The 18,496-nt window shown below is 44.5% G+C and overlaps 8 protein-coding genes across 8 annotated transcripts; 3 read left to right on the top strand and 5 right to left on the bottom strand.

Annotated features, from left to right (window-relative positions):
• Positions 1–489: 489 nt before the first annotated feature.
• On the bottom strand, positions 490–3,705 carry C8R40DRAFT_1168389 (glycosyl hydrolases family 31-domain-containing protein; the record flags this gene model as incomplete). The annotated part of the gene is made up of 17 exons (XM_046231173.1): positions 490–1,044; positions 1,103–1,282; positions 1,334–1,460; positions 1,510–1,681; positions 1,734–1,743; positions 1,800–1,914; positions 1,972–2,062; positions 2,111–2,205; positions 2,256–2,414; positions 2,465–2,502; positions 2,552–2,745; positions 2,802–2,828; positions 2,883–3,297; positions 3,351–3,394; positions 3,452–3,536; positions 3,593–3,642; positions 3,693–3,705. 17 exons carry the CDS (start codon positions 3,703–3,705, stop codon positions 490–492), a joined length of 2,370 nt encoding a protein of 789 aa, XP_046088766.1.
• A 457-nt stretch (positions 3,706–4,162) lies between these two features.
• On the bottom strand, positions 4,163–6,779 carry C8R40DRAFT_1067838 (uncharacterized protein; the record flags this gene model as incomplete). The annotated part of the gene is made up of 10 exons (XM_046225945.1): positions 4,163–4,457; positions 4,503–4,567; positions 4,683–4,757; positions 4,808–5,131; positions 5,184–5,254; positions 5,333–5,395; positions 5,495–5,987; positions 6,018–6,319; positions 6,392–6,706; positions 6,767–6,779. 10 exons carry the CDS (start codon positions 6,777–6,779, stop codon positions 4,163–4,165), a joined length of 2,016 nt encoding a protein of 671 aa, XP_046088765.1.
• A 1,909-nt stretch (positions 6,780–8,688) lies between these two features.
• C8R40DRAFT_1168386 (uncharacterized protein) lies at positions 8,689–9,382 on the bottom strand (the record flags this gene model as incomplete). The annotated part of the gene is made up of 2 exons (XM_046231172.1): positions 8,689–8,877; positions 8,936–9,382. The coding sequence occupies 2 exons, from the start codon at positions 9,380–9,382 to the stop codon at positions 8,689–8,691; spliced, it is 636 nt and encodes a 211-aa protein (XP_046088764.1).
• A 1,274-nt stretch (positions 9,383–10,656) lies between these two features.
• On the top strand, positions 10,657–11,560 carry C8R40DRAFT_1226400 (nucleophile aminohydrolase). Its single transcript, XM_046233312.1, has 4 exons — positions 10,657–10,823; positions 10,879–11,045; positions 11,096–11,347; positions 11,402–11,560. The coding sequence occupies exons 1-4, from the start codon at positions 10,663–10,665 to the stop codon at positions 11,524–11,526; spliced, it is 705 nt and encodes a 234-aa protein (XP_046088763.1). The 5' UTR covers positions 10,657–10,662; the 3' UTR covers positions 11,527–11,560.
• Positions 11,561–11,910: 350 nt separating this feature from the next.
• On the top strand, positions 11,911–12,609 carry C8R40DRAFT_1039708 (uncharacterized protein; the record flags this gene model as incomplete). Its single annotated transcript, XM_046223858.1, has 3 exons — positions 11,911–11,982; positions 12,042–12,223; positions 12,285–12,609. The coding sequence occupies 3 exons, from the start codon at positions 11,911–11,913 to the stop codon at positions 12,607–12,609; spliced, it is 579 nt and encodes a 192-aa protein (XP_046088762.1).
• Positions 12,610–12,690: 81 nt separating this feature from the next.
• C8R40DRAFT_910037 (DnaJ domain-containing protein) lies at positions 12,691–13,180 on the top strand. Its single transcript, XM_046236651.1, has one exon. It carries the CDS (start codon positions 12,722–12,724, stop codon positions 13,064–13,066), a length of 345 nt encoding a protein of 114 aa, XP_046088761.1. The 5' UTR covers positions 12,691–12,721; the 3' UTR covers positions 13,067–13,180.
• A 51-nt stretch (positions 13,181–13,231) lies between these two features.
• C8R40DRAFT_1168383 (Retinoic acid induced 16-like protein-domain-containing protein) lies at positions 13,232–13,818 on the bottom strand (the record flags this gene model as incomplete). Its single annotated transcript, XM_046231171.1, has 2 exons — positions 13,232–13,687; positions 13,738–13,818. The coding sequence occupies 2 exons, from the start codon at positions 13,816–13,818 to the stop codon at positions 13,232–13,234; spliced, it is 537 nt and encodes a 178-aa protein (XP_046088760.1).
• A 900-nt stretch (positions 13,819–14,718) lies between these two features.
• On the bottom strand, positions 14,719–17,850 carry C8R40DRAFT_1067833 (uncharacterized protein; the record flags this gene model as incomplete). Its single annotated transcript, XM_046225944.1, has 11 exons — positions 14,719–15,121; positions 15,174–15,700; positions 15,748–15,918; positions 15,970–16,182; positions 16,370–16,420; positions 16,477–16,671; positions 16,733–16,960; positions 17,009–17,128; positions 17,184–17,393; positions 17,443–17,598; positions 17,653–17,850. 11 exons carry the CDS (start codon positions 17,848–17,850, stop codon positions 14,719–14,721), a joined length of 2,472 nt encoding a protein of 823 aa, XP_046088759.1.
• Between the last annotated feature and the right edge of the window lie 646 nt (positions 17,851–18,496).

Genomic DNA, 18,496 nt, shown 5'->3' with positions numbered 1-18,496 from the left:
GTATTGTCATCAACCCGCGCGAACTGTCTTTAGCTTGCCGCTGTTCACCGGGTTTGAACCGTTTCCCCCATCTGGTCGGAATGCATCCACAGCTGTCTGACAAGAAACTCGGTCCGTTACCCTCTAATTTTTACTCTTGTTGTTCCTTAACAACCTTCCCAGTCTGCAAGGATTTCATACAGGCCTTGGAGGATTGTCATCTCAGTCCCTGGGCACGGTTAACTGGAGGCTGTAACAAATACAAGGATGCAATGAATATTTGTCTACACGGAGAGGTGCGGCGTATCGAGTTAGAAAGTCACCAGCATTAAATCTTACTGTCACAGAGTGTTGCTCGCTCGGCCCGTAACAGAGCGAACTCCAAAGACCGTCAAGCCAGACGGGAAGAGGCAACCAGAGCATTTTTCGAGGACTAGAGCTTGGACTTGGGCTTTGTTATACTAAATTGCAGAATTACACAGATTACACGAAATAAATGTTAACCCCAACTCAAATTAATTCACAGACGACCTCCGTAGCACCGCTATCGACTTTAACGACACTTTCTTTGCCTCCTGCCCCTACCAGAAAAATGCTGTTGATGCTGGCCTTACCTTCAATAATGGTAACCTTGATCTTGCCATTCTCTCGATCTGCACGTATCACGACCCCTCCGGGGACCTTGGCTAATGTCTCCCCCTCTGCCACATCAAACAGCTCAACACGCAAGTCTTTACCGTAGTTGTAATCCGGACGTCCTGTCTTTGGCGGTCCACGTAATAACAGTGTTCCAGGTCTGACCCAGACCGGAATTTCATCCAGAGCTACGCGTTCCTTGATCCATATTGGGCCAACAACCGTACGACTATGATCCCAGAAGTTTGTCCATCGTCCCGCCGGAATATAATATTCTGTCTCCTCTTCTTGGGGAACAAAGATAGGTGCAACAAGAAGAGAGGGTCCCATCATAAATTGCCTATCAAGATGATGGGTGTTTCTATCCTCAGGGAACTCGAGGAACATAGCTCTCTGCATTGGATGTCCTGTCTCGGTAGATTGAATGGCCTGCATATGTATTCACTTTCTGTCGTTCTGCCCATAATATTTGCAACGCGCAACTTACCAATTGATACAAATAAGGCATCAACGAATGCTTCGCCTCCAACAAAGTTGCCATGTTTTTGGCAGCCTCCTCTCCATAGTTCCATGGGACTCGATACGACGATGAACCGTGCAATCGCGAGTGCGAAGAAAACAGACCGAAAGCGACCCAACGTTGGTATATCTCAGGCGGGGGATGGCCCTGTAAAATTATGGGTCGGAAGCTCAGAGGAGTGGCATTGATTGAACTCACCTCAAACCCGCCTATGTCATGAGAAGCAAATGCGAAGCCGGAAAGAGTCAGAGACAGACATCCACGCATCGCTTCGGCCATGGCTTCCCAGGTCGATTCACAGTCGCCACCCCAATGAACAGGGAATCTGCATAGAATGAGTCTCCAATGGCGCGCGACTAATGAGAATAACCTACCGTTGGCCTCCAGCGAAAGAAGCCCGAGCGAACAAAACTGCCTCGCCTTCTCCCAGGCGATCTCGCAACAGATTGAAGACGAGTTCGTTGTAGATTATAGAATACATGTTATGCATACGCATGGGATCAGATCCATCGAAATATTTCACAGATGCGTGTGGGATACGTTCAGCTGTTGTCCAGAATGAAAGCTGGACCATGGTCAATCTTCAAAGTCCACTCACCGAAGTCTGTCTACATCATGTATCAAATGATTGTTTACTAGAATAGAGGGTGCGCAGCAGACTCACTTTGAAACAGTCAACACCAATATCAATAAGGGCATTGAGTTTGGCAAGGTACCACTCGCAGGCTTTTGGATTAGTAAAGTCAACAATCGCTAGCCCAGGCTGCCACAGATCCCACCTTGAGCATTGGACAAAGCATGACATAGTTGATCTCGAGAATATTTGGGAAACTCACTGCCACGGGGTCCCGTCTGTACGTTGGATGAAATACCCTCCTTTTATGCCCTCTTTGAATATTGGTGATAATTGGGAGATGTAAGGATTAACTGAGATGGGATTAGATTGACAGCAGAGTGGTGTTGACCTGAGCTCACTCCAAACGCATATTTTTACACCGAATTTTCGTTTGATCTCCGACAAGTAACCTTTTGGGTCGGGGAAGTTGTCTGGGTCGAAAGTGAAAGAACACCTAAGATCCAATATCAGAAAAGTCCACGTGAACTTCCACTTATACTTCACCATTCGTACTGCTTCATCCAGAAGCAATCAAGGTGGAATACACGGACTGGAATATCACGGTCTTGCATTCCCTGTAGGAAACCGGACACAGTTTCGCTGGAGTACGATGTCAAAAACGAAGTTGATAGCCAGAGTCCGAATGTCCAGCTTGGGAGCACACTAAACAAGATTAAGTCAAGTTCTAAGGGAAAACAGGAAACAGGACTTACGGGGGGCGTCCGGTCATGCGAGTGTATCTCTCAAGAATCTGGAAACAATTAATATCTACGTTCTTTTCCTAGGCATGACAGACATACTTGAAGCGGTGTCTCTCCGTATATGATGAAATATTCCAAGCTGGTTCCGGCAACGGACACACCGACTCGAGAAACCTTTTCACTACCAACTTCAACTTCAACTTCTCCTGGATGATTTATGAATACACCGTAATTCCGGTTGGTCAGATAGAATGGTACACATTTGTACGCTTGATCGCTGGAGGTTCCACCGTCTATACCCTCAAAATTAGAAGAGATAATAGATGAAGGTGGCAGCACAATTCCATACCCTGATTCCAAATCTTCACGGTTTGACCTGAGATGATACTGATGAATTGAATCCCCCCTACACTCACAAATTGAAACCTACCATTCTTGACAAAGGATCCGAACTGTTCTCCAAACCCATAAATCAACTCCCCGGGAGACAGATTCAGCTCAGAGTTGATGTACCGAATGATAGGGGGAAGGGGTTCCGGATTGGGATTGGATCCTATGTCCGTTGCTAAGCACGAACTATTTGAAGCACTCGAGAGCGTCCACTGGGAAGGAACATCGAACACGCCCTGATGTTTCGGACCTGCAGATGTCAGGATTTGCTTGGGCGACTTGAATGTGATGGTGTACGGATTTTCAGTGATGACAGCGTTTAGCCCGGCGGTGCTTAGAGTGTAATCTGACCCCGCTTTGCTCAGCTTGACGTTGGGGATCGGCTTGGCATTCGGGAACAGTGGTATGTTTACAGTGGGCTCACTATAACTGAAATGGTCGATTTTGACACCAACCTAGAGTTCAAAGCATGAGATGATGGCAAAGACAGGCAGCAAACAACTCATACCACGCCTTCTGTCGGGGAATGAACTTTTATCGTGAGGACAGGACCTACACCGGACAGAATATAAGTTCGTGTTTAAGAGGAAAGCAGACACCATATAATACCGCCCAAGGTATCCCCACGATGCCTGATGGGTTTGGTTGAAACCTGAAGTTCATAACCGTCCGTTTGCTGATCTGCCTTGACCACCTGTAGCAGCCATCAACAAATTCGATCGATAACAGAGACGTGGGTGTATTTATTACCTGTAGAGCATAGTAGGGCTTGACGCCGTTTTTCAAGAGCCAGAAACCGTCTATTCGTGGTCTGTAAGTATAGCTGTTAGGCAGAAGGTAATGAGCGAACCTATGAATTTCATGGTCGGGTGCAAAAAGACTTTAGTACTTGCTCCTGCTTAAACCATTTTAAAGGTAATTAAAAGGAGGTTGGCGGTCCGTGCTGGTGTCCGAGGTTATGCCGAGAGCGGTACATACCCTTGTGACTGATCCTTAGCGCCGCGCTAGCGCGGCAGTCCCCGACTCTGAAAAGTTCTTAACGCTCTCAGCACGTTTTATTGTTATCAGCATTGATGGATGATTGATAAGATTATCTTCAATTCCTCCGCAACAGCAACTGCAACGTACAATTTTATACAACTTGCAAATGCGAAACTTAGGCGAAGAATTTGTACATACTTTGTCTGCTATGTACATGTTACAAGTTGCCAATATGACGGAGTTGACATTTAACAACGTTGAGTACAAAATGAAGAAAGAACGAGAAAAGAGAACAGATATTTGCGGTGCTGCGAGCAGTATAGCGTATTAGTACCAATGCTACTGATTACTATTCGTGTTTGAGTCCGCCGCTGCATATAGGGATTGAATAGGCGGTAGCACAACATGGTTGTCAAGTCGAGGTGGAGTAATTGGACGTGTCATAGAATACGACGGGGATTGGTTGTGATTCTGGAATATATCGGGAAAGACAGTGGAAATAGATGGTAGAGCGACACTATTTTGCTGATCATATGAATGTTTTTGTTCTTTGTCCAAGCGAGGATGTTTTCGCAAACATTTTTGGTCTGGGTGGGTGACAATCATAAGATCGCGAATCACTCCGAAATATGATCTATACAAGTTTGAGTATGCGAATTTTGAGCAATCGTGCACGTACTCAGAAGGTTCGGGCATTGGGGTTTCCGTTTCTGTAATTTCTCTGCGCAATTTTTGTCTGTGGTTCTGCATCAACCAGTAAGATTGACAATTTTTTTAAACATTGAACATGAATCACTTGAAACCACGTCTTGGAAAGGAAGCGTTCAGGCAATTTCAGAAATAAATGGAGGTTAATCACCTTTACTTCTTGATTGGTCAAGTTCAGTTCTTTTGCCAATTGCTTCTTAATTTCGCCCGGAGGGTAATTATTCCACTGCGTATTTGAATGATCAGGTCGAAAGTAGATTGTTAAGTAGTTCATACCTTTTCCAACGCAGTGTTTAGCACTTGAATTTGATGCGGCTCGAAAATCTTGCGTTTTCGTTTTGTACCATACATAGTAAGAATACGATTATGTTCTGGAAGTAATATTAGGAAAGATTCTGCTGTCACCGTTGATGCAAATGATAGTGAGCTGACAATATTCTCTAGCTCCAGTTGATGAGCCGATATCGTGGTGGTAAAGAGAGAAGAAGAAGCACTGCATTTCAATGTAACATGAGTAACGGCAAAAGCGACAGTAACAGTGGATGGTGACACTTTCTTTCTTCCGTGAGCAATAGATGATACACTACCGCGGTAGTGTCGCTTTCATGAATAAGGTGCACGCAATTAATTAGTTCAAAAAATTCAAGCTCACCTTTCGCTTTAATGATACAGCTTCGCTGCGGCTACAACGGCACATACACCGATATAATCCATGATAATAATCTGCAATAAAATGAGAATTGTCCGTCTTCACAATCACAGAGGAGACTGAATGGACAACATCATTGGTTCCAAGCGCACCACCACGTCTAGTTAATGTTGGTAGAGGGCGTTCACCAGAATGTTGGGTCATCCCAACAGGTACTGGTATAGGATCAGGCGGGAATGACCCAACTCACATACTTCTGCGATTCTAAAGCCTCTTCCTCCTCGCGAGTTTGGATTTAAGGCATCGCCCATAACTGTGCGACTGCCAGCCAGAGGCAGCCAGAAGCAGCCCGTTTTCTGCTATAACATCTTCTAATGCCAACGTCGTCGCCACGGCGGGTGTGAACCAACGTTGTTTCGGATCTCCCCAAGGCCTCAATGCTCCGCCGTTGGTTCCGTTGCATGATACATCAAACGACTCAACGATCAGTTCCCCTCCTGGACAAGCTTTCTTCAACTTTTTGGAACGCTCATCCGAGATTGTGGCCGCACGTCCCCTTGGCCGGCCAGTTTCCGTTATGAAGATACTAAAGGGCTTCATTTTAGCGAGATCTTCAGCAGACGGCTGCGAAGCCGTTTGGAGCTGAATTGAAGAATCATGGACGGGACTAGTAGATTGTAAATCAGGATGATTCTGCGACGTCGGAGTTTTACGACGAGTTGTGCCAGACGGAGGGTTCCCGCGAAATGATCGACGCTCAGAGGAAATGGCTGTCCCCACGGATGTGGGTTGTTGTTGCTGCTGGACCTTCAGCACAAACTGTTTTCAAATCCAAACAGTGTTCCACCAGAGCATATAGTGGTCGGCAGTGGGTGGCGGCCTAATGATATGGTTGAAGTAGGTGTCCATTACAGTTTTTATCACCGGGGGAAATATGTCTGGCTGAGGAAGGTAGCCGAGGTCAGCAAGAATCAAAGGACCTTTGTCGTGGTCCCATTTGAGACCAGCTTCGACAACAAGCTTCCGGGATCGAGAACGGATGATGGTAGCAGGAGGTGGAGGTGCGACACCGAACTGAAAAGCGATTTGGTTCCAGTGCGGGTGAGGAGAGATCGACTCGTATTTGAGTGTGGGCTCGGCTTTCGGAAATCAGAATATATAAGGGTGATGTGAGGCGGGGGGAGGCTGAGGGTTCAACTGAGCGACAGTACTAGGACCCATTTCTGGACCATTTGGATTTAAACAGGGACTCGATATGGACTGGTAATGCGTAGATTGCACAATGGGCGTGTAGCCTGTTTGGGTACCATTGGGATTGAACGGCGTTGCCCCTGTTAGGGGAGAGTGTCTTATCGCCAGAGGTGCAACCTCCTGATGAGCGAAGTGAGATAGTTCCACAGGGGCTCTCGAAGGAGTTGTAGGATTCTCAAAGAAGCTCTCGTTTCCAAAGGAGGAAGTTTGAAGAACGAAGGATCCTGCAGAACGAAGGATCCTGCAGAACGAAGGATCCTGCAGAACGAAGGATCCTGCAGAACGCATAGTTTGTAAGTCCGCCGTTTTTGTTGCAGTAAATGTAGCTTACTCACTTGCGCCTTTCATCACTTTGATTCAGTAGCTGCGACCTTACATGCGATCGTGTTACGAGCCCGATACTTTGTTGTCGTGCATATTCAACCTGACATGCACCTGAGAAGTTGCATACCAATGGTTGTCGAAGAATGGATGAAGTTATCATTGCAATATATGTTTAAATGTACTGATACTGACAATGAGACAGTCAAATGTCGAGCAAATGGCGGTGACAAGAATCATTCCTCTGTACATATAGCAAGTATCATTTCCGGCAGCACATTTAACTGTTAACTTACATGAACTGATAATTGGTCTTGAGATGGAGACTTCGACATGGGATGCAATGCTTGATCGACGGATGTACGTGGAATTTTTTTGATGAACTATGTTGTGTTTTTAATGTTATTCCGAAAACAGAAAGATCAGTTTGGTGTTTTGGTTCAAAAAATCTTGTAAATGAGGTCGAGTGACCTATGCTCGTTCAACGCGATCCAGAATCCTCGATATACCGCTATTCTTCTTTCTATGAATTGAGATTTACCACGTACTACGACGTCGAAGTACAAGTTGATGACCATTGTCTCACGCCCTCTTCGCTCACACCCTCTTCGCTCATGCCTTTTCCTCATGTGTCTTGTCTATCCTTCATGTTCAGTTTAATTTCTTTTGCGATTGTCTTCTTTTCTCCTGGCTTGGAATATGAACAAACCTTCAGAAGCCAATATGGCTGTGGATGGGAAACTGTTAATAACCGGAAACAATGTGCGTTATAATAGTTGCTGCTTCGTTGTCCAATATTCAGCCATCGTTTTCAAGAAATCTATATGGGTAATTGTTACTGGCTATCTATTCCTTTCTTTCAGCGACCATCGCGACTATGCTATATTACCTTCAGCTACATTCAACTTTCGAATGAAGTCGGTTGTGTATTTCTGTTCCATGTTCTGTTATTGCAATTGCAGTCAGCTCGCCAGATTTTTGCCGGGTGCAGCTACGCACGCAGATGGAGGCTTTGGTGCGATTTGCTTGGATTCTTCCTTGACTGAATGGTGAGGATGCGTTGCGGCTCAAAAGCGAGGGAAAACCAAGGGGAAATGGTGCCACTGTCGAATACTTCATTGCGAAAACAAGGATCGTTTCAATTGCTCTAGTTCTCCTTGACCACAACCATTCACATTAATCTCTTTAAGTAGGTCCCTGAACCAGTCCCTTTCACGTCTATTCAAACCATTAAACGGCTGGAATTCGTCAACCAGCGATATCGGAATGAAATTGGGACGGCGAAGGTGTAGGTGAAGGTGTTGGTGAGTGTGAAAAAATGATAATTACAATGGTGACTGATGTTGCGCTACAGAGAGCGGAAAATAGCAACCACGTTATGGAACCCGTCAACGAAACAGAACCACAGCCGGTAGAAAACACAGCCAAGCATCCGCCTTTTGACGGAGAAGAATGGCTAGCACCAGATGGCGAATGAGAAGGCAATATGAGATGAAGTTGGTGTTTGATTCTTTGCATATGATTAGTCCTCATTGAAGTCGCACCTCCGATCCCGGAGCGTAGTATGAATGTGTTACGGATTGCGAGGTCAGATTTGCCTAAGTTCTAAATCTTTCAGAAACAACTTTCAGTGCAAACATCGATGCAGACAAATCTCAGCGTGAAATCACGGTCAATTCATCGGTCAATCGTATTCATTCATTTCAAGATATAGTAGTGTACAACGTATTTACATGCTGTGGCATACAGGCAACGACAACAACAAATGTTACAATATCGCAAGTAAGCAATGATAGATTTCAGTTCGCACATATAATCAGTAGCAACGAATTTTAGCAATCAAGATAAAGAGCGCATAATTGACTGATATGCAGTTTGCGTAGACCTGTTGGGAGATGAATATACATGATGCCGCAGAGAAGTACTTGCGTACTTGTCAGAGAATAATGCTTGGAGTAGCTGTATAAACATCCAGCGCAGCTTTGAGTACATCGGAGTCAGTGTACGACAAATCCCAGTCGAGAACGATTAAGAATTGTTGTTGGATGTTGTTAATGTCTTGCAGGGTGAAAACCTCAGCAGCGCTGACCCAATGATCATTGGGGATGGCGTTTTCTGTGGAATACTAAGGATATGGTCCGTCACTCATCCTTTAAGTAACAGTAGTAGTATACGTTACGTACCTTTGCACTGAGAAGTAGTGCTCCTAAAAACACTCTTTCCGCAACGAATTTTGCATAGTCTCCAATTAGAATATCATGGCTCGCTCTTTTCAGATAAACAATTGCGAGAATTATGGTAGGCATTGATACTCCTGCTCGGCGTATAATTCTTCGGACAAGTGAAGAAAAGAAAACACGAATGGAGGTGGGACGATAAAGCAATTTTGTCGTGCCCGCATCGACGGCTTCAAAAGTAAGTGTTGTCAGGTATTCTAAGAACATTATCACTAATAAGTACATGTAACGCAGTGCTTTGAATAAGAGCAACTTGCCAATGATATGTTCATCGATCGGGGCATTCAAAACTTTGTCGAGGAATGTGTCAACCCCAACCCACTGATATTCGTCATTGGAAGAATTTTGACTGAGACGGGAAGGACTTTCAGCGAGATGGTTAAAACTAGCCATTGTTGAGGATGGAGGGAAGACGAGAAGAAGGTACTCATCTTTTTATGTGTGGAAGGAGATACATAAGATATATTTTCCTCCTTGGTACAAGCACAAATAGGTATAGAATGACTTTGCGCTAGTATGGCGGTACAGTCAAAAGAGGCTAATTTCTTGACAAATTGAGAAAGCCTGGATCAAGACTTGCATTGAGTTTGATGCCGACGTTCATCAGTAAGAAACGTATTCACTTTTGAGGTGTGATCGTGATCTGGTATGATCTAGATGTAGAAGTTGATGCCGGTGATCCATCCACAATAGGTCACAAGGCGTATATTACGGACTAACATTATTGGAGTGTAGCAAATTTACAGTACAGATTAGTGTGGCTTTCGATAAGTTGTTGCGGATGTTCATTGCATCCACAATTTATGGTTGACGAAGCAGTAAATTTTGGACACTGTTCATAGCTTTGAAACTGAGTACTGATCAGTGGCAGATAGGTATTAGTGGAAAAGGCTAATATGCGCTGCGGTTTCAGGGGATCCATTCTAAGATGGACTGGCGAATTTTTAGGGTGTTTCTAAGATTTTCTTAGGCAAACCATGCATACATACGTTGTTGAAGAAGAAGCCAGACGTAATGATACTGAATTAGTGTGTGTATGATCATCTTTTGGCAATAAAAACTTCAGGATTTAAGGTGCTAGGACCAAGATGTTGGCCAGTGTAATAAGAACCTTCGTTGCTAGGAACAGCCTTTCATTGCAGACACGTTTGCGATTTATGGGCTATGCTTCTAAGTAACATTGTACATTCGCTCTGTGAAGATTCGTGTTTGCACAGTATCAGTGGGTCAATCACAAATTGGAGGTTCGAAGGTATAAACTGATGGTTGATGGTCAAAGATGGAGAGGCGTGCGGTCCGGCATTTGCCGAGGACCTGTAGGCGCAAGCGACGCGTCTTGATCTCTGAAGTTGTACTCAGCTATTCTGATTCTCTCATCTCTCATCTACTACGGTAAGTACATCGCAGCTTTCTGTGAAGAAATATTGCTGACGAGTCTCTAATAGTCTTGAAGATATAATAGTGCGTTCATCGCTCTCGTCGACTACTAGTCGCCCCGCTGACGACCGTTGAACAGGTCGGACAACCATCTTCTCTCCGGAAGGTAAGCATCGTAACAAGAATACCTCTCAATCGAGCTTATCAGCTTTTATCTAGGCCGGTTATATCAGAGTAAGCACATATAGTCCAAGTGACCGGGGATTACTTGAAGATTATGTGCAGTTTAATATGCCATGGAAGCAATCTCACATGCAGGAACGGTGCTTCGTGTTCTAGCCAAAGATGGTGTAGTTCTTGCAGCAGAGAGGAAAGTCACGGGAAATCTCCTTGATCTTTCAGACGCGAAAGAGGGTGGATATGGTGGCAGCGGGGAGAAGATCTTTCTGCTAAATTCGTGCGTTACATATCTCCGAATGTCTGACCATCGTCGCTTACCTACGTACCTCCAGAAATGTCATTGGTGGCGTAGCAGGACTGACTGCTGACGCTGATTCACTGATCAACTATGCTCGATCTGCCTCACAGCAGCATCTACTGCAATACAATGAGGATATTCCGGTAGAAGTGTTGGCTCAGCGGCTTTGCGACATGAAGCAGGGTTACACGCAGTACGGAGGTACGTCTCTTCAATGGTCTCGTTTTGTACAGAAAATGAACGCCTGTCAGGTCTTCGACCATTCGGTGTCTCTTTACTCTACGCTGGCTACGACCAGCATTACCAGTTCCAGCTGTATCATTCGGACCCATCAGGGAACTACTCTGGCTGGAAAGCTACTTGCATCGGCGCTAACAATGGTACAGCCGAAAGTCTACTGAAACAAGAGTACAAGGACGATATCGAAGTCAAGGCCGCGATAAGTCTTGTGCTTAAAACTATGAGCAAGACGATGGACAGTACGACATTAGGAAGTGAGAAATGTGAGTTCCTGTCTCTGTGTATTATTTTCAACCTTGCTCAAATCCGCTTTCTAGTGGAATCTGCTGTCATTACTCTTGATACAGAAACACAACTTCCGAAGGCAAAGATCTACAAACCGGATGAGATTGATGAGCTGCTACAAGCGAAAAAGGAGGACGATAATGCTATGAAGTCCTAATAAGTTGCATATTTTGCGCGTAGGGATTAATGCCAATTGTCTTTATGATCCCTATTTGTATATATTTACGGTATTTGCAGTCTCCATACCTATCTATTTCAACGCTCACTCTTATCAGATCGGCCGTCGAATTTGCACAGATTGACTTCACCTAAGCGAAAGGACATGTACAACAATTCCAGAGCATCAGCGAAGCGAATCAGGCTGCCCTGACCGAATTCCAAAGCACTCATGAAGAATACGTTGCCTCTACAGACGCACAAATTGCCAGTCCGAGGTAAATCGTTTATGGTATATAGAACCTCTCTCCCGTCTCAGTCATACAAGTCCCATGGCCGGACATAGCGCCCATATGACCATACACTGTCAAAACATTCATCCTTCATGGCAAACCAGCATGTTGATACAGAATCACAAAAATGGAGGCTTCCTTGGTGGTTGAAATTTTTGGATAAGGTGAGAAATCTCTCTTCGATCCCACTGAAAACAACGTACTAGAATCAGAAATTCCACAGACGAATACGACCGTAACTGCTCTAACAGCCGGTTTCATATTATATACCCAATCTTCTGGAGTAACCTATTTTGCTTCGGGTGCAGCAGGTTGTATGATAGCGGTGAAGATTGTCAAGAAAATGATTTGCCAAGAAAGACCTGTAACGCAGCGGCCGGGGAAGAAACGGAAAAAGACTTATGGGTAAGAGCTGGAGCCTCCTCCGTTATCCATATATCCTTTCCTTGACATATAATACCTTTAGAATGCTGAGCACCCACTCCACTACTATCACATATTATGCGACATACATCCTCCTCGCTAGTCTCTATCTTCCGATTCACCATACCCTTCCTCAACACTGGACAACACGAATCATCCCGCCGCTAATCGTTTTGCCTTGGGCTGCTTTGATCGCTTTGTCTATGATATGGATCGGACACCACACCTTGGCTCACGTATCAGTCGGCTGCTCGTTTGGCTTTGGATTTGCTTGGTTGTGGTTTTATTTGTGGACAGAAGCTCTGAACAAATACGGAGTAGAAGCAGAACAGCTATGGAAAGTATATTATTTAGCTCATTGGAAGTAAGTATGTCATTTCGCTGGACAGCAGGCGTCTGTAGTCGACCAATCAGTATCATTGCTGGTATTGTAAATCAGGATCACATGCAGGGTCACATCACGCGTCACTGTACTCAATAATGGACCACGATGACCAAATTTCCACCTTCTTTCCTGTCGAAGAATCTGTCGACTTATATGCTGTACTTTCTGTCTCCAATGACTCCAAACTCGATGAAATCAAAAAGTCATATCGCCGTCTCGCTCTGAAATACCACCCTGATAAACACGCGACTGCCAGTGAATCCGCGAAAAGTGAAGCTTCGCTCAAGTTTCAACATGTTGGATTCGCATACGCTGTGCTGAGTGATGAGAAGCGCAGGAGACGGTGGGACCTCACGGGGAAGACGGATGAGGTCTTGATCTCGCTCCAGGAGAGGATGGTTGGGAGGCTTATTTTGAGCAAATGTTTGATCGCGTCATGAGAGGTCAATTAGACGAGATGAAGAAGGAATATCAGCGTATGTATGATAATTGCTTGTAGTGATGCACTTGTTTGATTTGTGATGATCCAGGCTCCTCCGAAGAAGTCGCAGACCTTGAAGCTGCCTATACTGAAACCGAGGAGTCTATAGGCGGCATTATGACTTTCATTCCGCACTCTGCTCACGAGGACGAAGCCCGGGGGGTAGCATGGAATACACTGCGCCTAGACCAGCACCCAAGACTTCAGAGAAATCACCATCGAGGATGTATTCCGCTAATGCAAGTGTTGCATCTGTTATAGGATCTGCGGTGGCTTCTGATGAGGTTTGTTCTCCAGTGAGACGGTGAACAGGCTCTCCGGGAGACATGGCAACGTCCATGAGTAAAAGTAAACCAGCGCGAGCGAACTCGCCGATCTGGCCTTCGCGATGACCGAATCGCAGCAAGTGATAGAATAATAAAAATTCGTATTCCGGTTTTTTGGTCGCCACTGAAGACACTGGCATAGATGTTACTGTGGTTTGTGAGGGCGTAGGGGAAGATGGACGATGAGGAGGTTTGGCCACGGCATTCGCAATACTTTCCTCTTCATCTTCCTCTTCTTCGTCTTCATCGTTGTACTGCAAGATCACTAATTCAGCTCAGTCCGTCGCGGGGAAGTAACGCGTACCTCTCGTCGATCCGGGTAGGCAGGCTCAAGGAAAGCGTTGAATAGGACTTCGGAGTTGTGCGTATGGAATGTCCCAGTCATTTTCTGTACGACCGGGATGGGTTAAAGGTTGGTAGGTTCAGTATAGACGGGATTTGACAATTACCTGTATGTGCTTTGAGGACTTTGTCCTTGATTTGCTGTGATTCGAGCAGGACATCCATACAGTACAAAGAACGACCAGATAGCAGAAGAAACATACGGGTACTACGCTCAATGTGTCAAATTTGTAGATCAACGCCCAGGTAATAAAATCTGTAATCACCCATTGATCGAGAACATGCTCTGTCGTGAGGGTTAAAAACGGGGAATTACTGAACGCATAAGGGATCATGGTCAATGGCCTTACCTGCGTAAAGCGCCCATTACACTATACGTCTTGACCAGCTCTGTGATACCTGAGAACGGACTCAACGGCACAATTCCTCTATATGTTAATTCTTCCTTCGACAACTGGCGGAAGCCTTGCGCCGACACCACTACTAAGGCTGTGACCATGCTAATGATAATAATATCTTCCCTAATATCTTCCCCTTTCGCACTAGAGTTGATTAACCATTCATGCGGCTCTATCGCTGGGTGACCCATTACTGTCTGTGAAGCCACGGTAATTGACAGCGAGGACGTTCGCGTTCAGACGAGATGAAAATGCGGTGTAGCGTTGAGTACCGACTTTGAATACCCGAGTGACGGCCTTACCATCGAAGAAGAGGACTGTAGAATGGGTGTGAGGGAAGAGCTTGGTAGACAGATTCTGAGAGAATAAACCGTGCTCCTAATTTTTCGTGATCGACTGTTTCCATTTTGAAGTTATACGTTTTATTTATTAGGTATCCGAAGCATTTCATCATAAAATGGTTCCGACAGCGCAAGCAATGACTGATCACAGATAGACAGTGTAATCACAATGTAGTCAGATAACGTAAAGCAAATAAGTACATTTTATGCTTGATCGTAGTGTGCCCTTCTTACTGCAGCTCTACCCCTCACACCTGCATTTCTCTGAGCCGTGCTTGCATTTTTTTTAGGTGTAGACACATGGAACCCCCCACTACCTGCAAGCCGAATGCGACGTCTACGTGCACGTGCACCACCCCGAAGGCGTTTAACGCCTGTAGCGTTGATCAATGTCTCAGAAGCAGATGATGGTTCTCGTGTATGTTTTGATGCAAAAGTCCCTCCTGCTCCGATATGTTGCTCATCATCATCATCATCATCATTACTTTCTTCCGACTCCACATCAGACTCTTCATCATCCACTGCCTCCCATGCCCATTGATTGCTCCTGATCAACGAATTTTGTGAAGGTAGATTAGTGCCGTGCATGTGTGAAGAATTAAAAGACCTGTGGAACAAATATAGTATGTTGTAATTATACTGAAATAAGAGGAACTAACCATAGCGTATTTGCTCGAGTGGCAATGTAATATCCCAATTGCAAATTCACAAACCCCCACTCGTTCCACTCTTCAATACCTTTCCACCACACCTGTGCACAAAGCCCTCTGGAGGCATCGTCTTCAATATGAATTGGAGCCTGATATCCCTGGCATTTGTAAAGATTTGCGCCACTTGCACCAAGCCTGTCGCATGTAGTGGCGGCATCTTTTAGATTCCTGACCAGGTTAGAATCCACTGATCTAGCTGCTTCCAAAAGTGGTAGGGAATCTTTTGCATGGCGGAACATCAAACGGATAGTATGTTCATCTTCTGCCGACATGCCTTGATAGGCTCCATAACTTGTGCCTTTATCACCCCCCATAGGAACCCGACTTCCAAGTGGAACCATTGACCCTCTAGTCCAATATAGCATTTTGTCAGACCGTCCTCGGTTCAGTGCCTTTACGCCACAGTCTTCCTCTGTACTGTTTGCCATTTCTTGGAGAATATCAGCTGGAAACGGGTTAAAGTATACAAACTCAAACTATCATAATTTATTAACTATGTTCAGATGTACAAAATTGATCTCACCATTTTTTGAGTTTTGCTGTCCATAATGCGAAATATGTGCCGACCGCAACGTTTGATAATCGTAGGATTGGACTGAATCAGAGTCAAATGAAGGTCGCGGTCCGGATGATAGATTTCGGTAAGTGGTTTGCGTATCTTTATGCTACCATCAGCTTTGCGTATTACGGGTGGCTAGTTTTAATAAAAAGTTGATAAGGTATTTCTCAAAGTCAAAAGTCTTACTGTGACTGGTTCCACTTGTTGGTCTTCTGGCACGCAACTGATGCCGGCACCTTCGAGGTCAAAATTAGGAAATTCACGCTTGAGCTGCTCCTTGGTCTTGAATATAGTAAAATGGTCTTGAATACATCTTTGATCCTGAGGTTGGTTGAGACAATGTTGACATAAACCTGGAGACCATCCCTGCACATCATTGCACAACTTCTCATACTCGTTCTGCCAATTTCCAATCAGTATTCAGTAAGACATCGGATATTAAGTTTACCTGTCTAATTTTATGATCCCAAACTTTTTTGTCTAGTCTCTCTTTGAAGTCAAAATATTCCAATGTACAAGTTGCAATTAATCTGAAGGGTTCAGGAATTTTCATCCTATCTATGTCATTCTTTCCCTGTTTGCTAACCATCCACCTGTGAATGACTTGATAGAGGATAGATGGCTTCATTCCTTCAAGCTATAAACTGAAGTTAATGTTTAAAGGTCTAAATAAAGCTTTGAATAGACGCATACATCAACATGTCTTTCATCCAGTCCTGGAGCTATGGATCGGTTCCAAACATGAATGAAGTTATCTTGAGACAGAAAGGTGTAGACATGGGAGGGAAAAGCCTCCAATGGAATAACATTCTCCCATGTCATAGCTTGGAAAATCTTCACTGGCTGTTTCTTCCAGTCAAACTTGGTGTATTTGACTGCATGCTGTTTCTGTAATGACCAAATTGTACATTCATGATACTATCAATAATAAATTAAAATTGTCACTCACTTGTTGTTGATAATTTTCATGGGGACTTTCTTCCCAGTCCGTAATCCATTGAGTTTTGATCATTTCTGGGGTCCATTCCTCCTGGAATACTCCTATGACTTCAGCCAAAGCGTAATAACCATACCACGTGATGCGATAATGAGGATTGTCGCAATCATTTACCCTGGCATGCCTAACAGGGTAGTTTGGATTACACAGAGCATTGAAGACACCACAGAGTTTAGATTCCTGACAAAATTGTGAGCATTGATAATGTAGTGAATTCACATGATTCACTTTGAATGCGAGGTACCACTCAGTTTCATGGTAAGTCCCTTCCGAAATTCCTTTCATCTCATCTAGAACACTAAGCCATTTGTCTTTAGCTATCTCTTCTTCCTGAATAACATCAACTCCCTTGCAAAATCCTATAGTAAGTGATTGTGTTCCTGCTCCCACAGTTCCTACATACCTTCGACAGAAAGACAGATGTCAATACTGTTGCCCATTCATTTTGTCTTTGAAGAAAAGTGGATCTCGAATCGTGTTTGGTAAGTTTTGGAGCATTTTTGACATTTGGCACATTTGCAGCGGCATTTGCCTTTAACATGCTTTCCAGGATCTCGGATGATTCGGGGGCAATCTGGATGGGATCGGTTGAGGGATTGGAATATCTGGTCCGCTATATCCAATTGATGAGTATGTTTATTTGTTACTGGAAGACAGCTTACTCCAGCCACAATCTGTGTTTGTGCCGATCGGAAATAATCCAACCACGCTGGTTCAGGCAGTTTGACTAGGTTCCAGAAGTGATTCATCGCTTGATCTGAATTGAGTTCGGTTGGATGAAGTTTAACACATTCCTGTAACCACTTGTATGTCATGTCCTGTATATTATCCACTAAAATTTTAAGGTTATTCATGAATCACTATGCACTTACCTGAACATGTTGATTATTATCGAAGTACTTCTGTTCACATTTTTTTCTCCATATAACCGTCATCAAATGAGCCCGGTTTCTGCTGATACGGTTAGCTTTTTGAAGCTCATTCCATTCAAAAGTGCAGTTTTGGATAATAGATTTTAGAGAAGGAGTAAGTTCTTCAACCGTTGGAGGAACTTTCAAGATTTGAGGCATCGATATCGAGCTAGCAGATAAAGATGAAGAATGGTCATATGATTGAATGCAAATACTGAACCGCGTGCCTCGTGACTTCATTACTTCGTGTTTGCATTTGCTCCTGGGATCCAAGGCGCTTATTTTCTGGTTTAATTTACCTTTGGACTATAGAAATGTTTACCAAGTTGAGTCGGGTGGAGTCCCGTCCTTACTTCAACTGTAAACCCGCTTTAGCATCCGGCTAATTCGGGTTCAACTTGGTATTCTAATTCTTGTCCACTGGTTATCGCTTCCGTCTATCTTCCAGTTTTGTGCTGGGTCTGTGTATCTTCCGTGGTGCTTTACGTGTCTTAATAATTCTCATCTGTATGTTCACAATTTCCGACACCCTTTTACTATGGATAATGTGTTGATTGCGGTTTTTAGCGGGATTTTGGCTCAGGTTCACTTCCGTATGCTCAAGTGTGCGTAGAACTGGTTACGGACGACGGTGAGGACTCAGATGGCAGACATCGACACACCAACTGTGTGGCCCCACGCGTCACCCTTCGCGAACGCCAACCGTACAATCCCACTTCCTCCCAGAATTGTGAAGACCCCTGGTGGAAAGCTTGTTTATCTCCATCTTAAGAAGCCTGCTACTTGTAGAATGGCTGAGCCTGAA

The sequence above is a fragment of the Lentinula edodes genome (assembly GCF_021015755.1).
Source record: "Lentinula edodes strain Le(Bin) 0899 ss11 chromosome Unknown C8R40scaffold_9, whole genome shotgun sequence".
Taxonomy (NCBI): domain Eukaryota; kingdom Fungi; phylum Basidiomycota; class Agaricomycetes; order Agaricales; family Omphalotaceae; genus Lentinula; species Lentinula edodes.
This window is presented reverse-complemented; position numbering and strand designations above follow the sequence as displayed.

Excerpts from the sequence above, each read along its gene's own strand:
- C8R40DRAFT_1226400 (XM_046233312.1), top strand. The coding sequence starts at position 10,663 with ATGGAAGCAATCTCACATGCAGGAACGGTGCTTCGTGTTCTAGCCAAA. Across the intron at positions 10,824-10,878 it reads AAGATCTTTCTGCTAAATTC|AAATGTCATTGGTGGCGTAG; the intron begins GTGCGTTACATA and ends ACGTACCTCCAG. Across the intron at positions 11,046-11,095 it reads GGGTTACACGCAGTACGGAG|GTCTTCGACCATTCGGTGTC; the intron begins GTACGTCTCTTC and ends AACGCCTGTCAG.
- C8R40DRAFT_910037 (XM_046236651.1), top strand. The coding sequence starts at position 12,722 with ATGGACCACGATGACCAAATTTCCACCTTCTTTCCTGTCGAAGAATCT.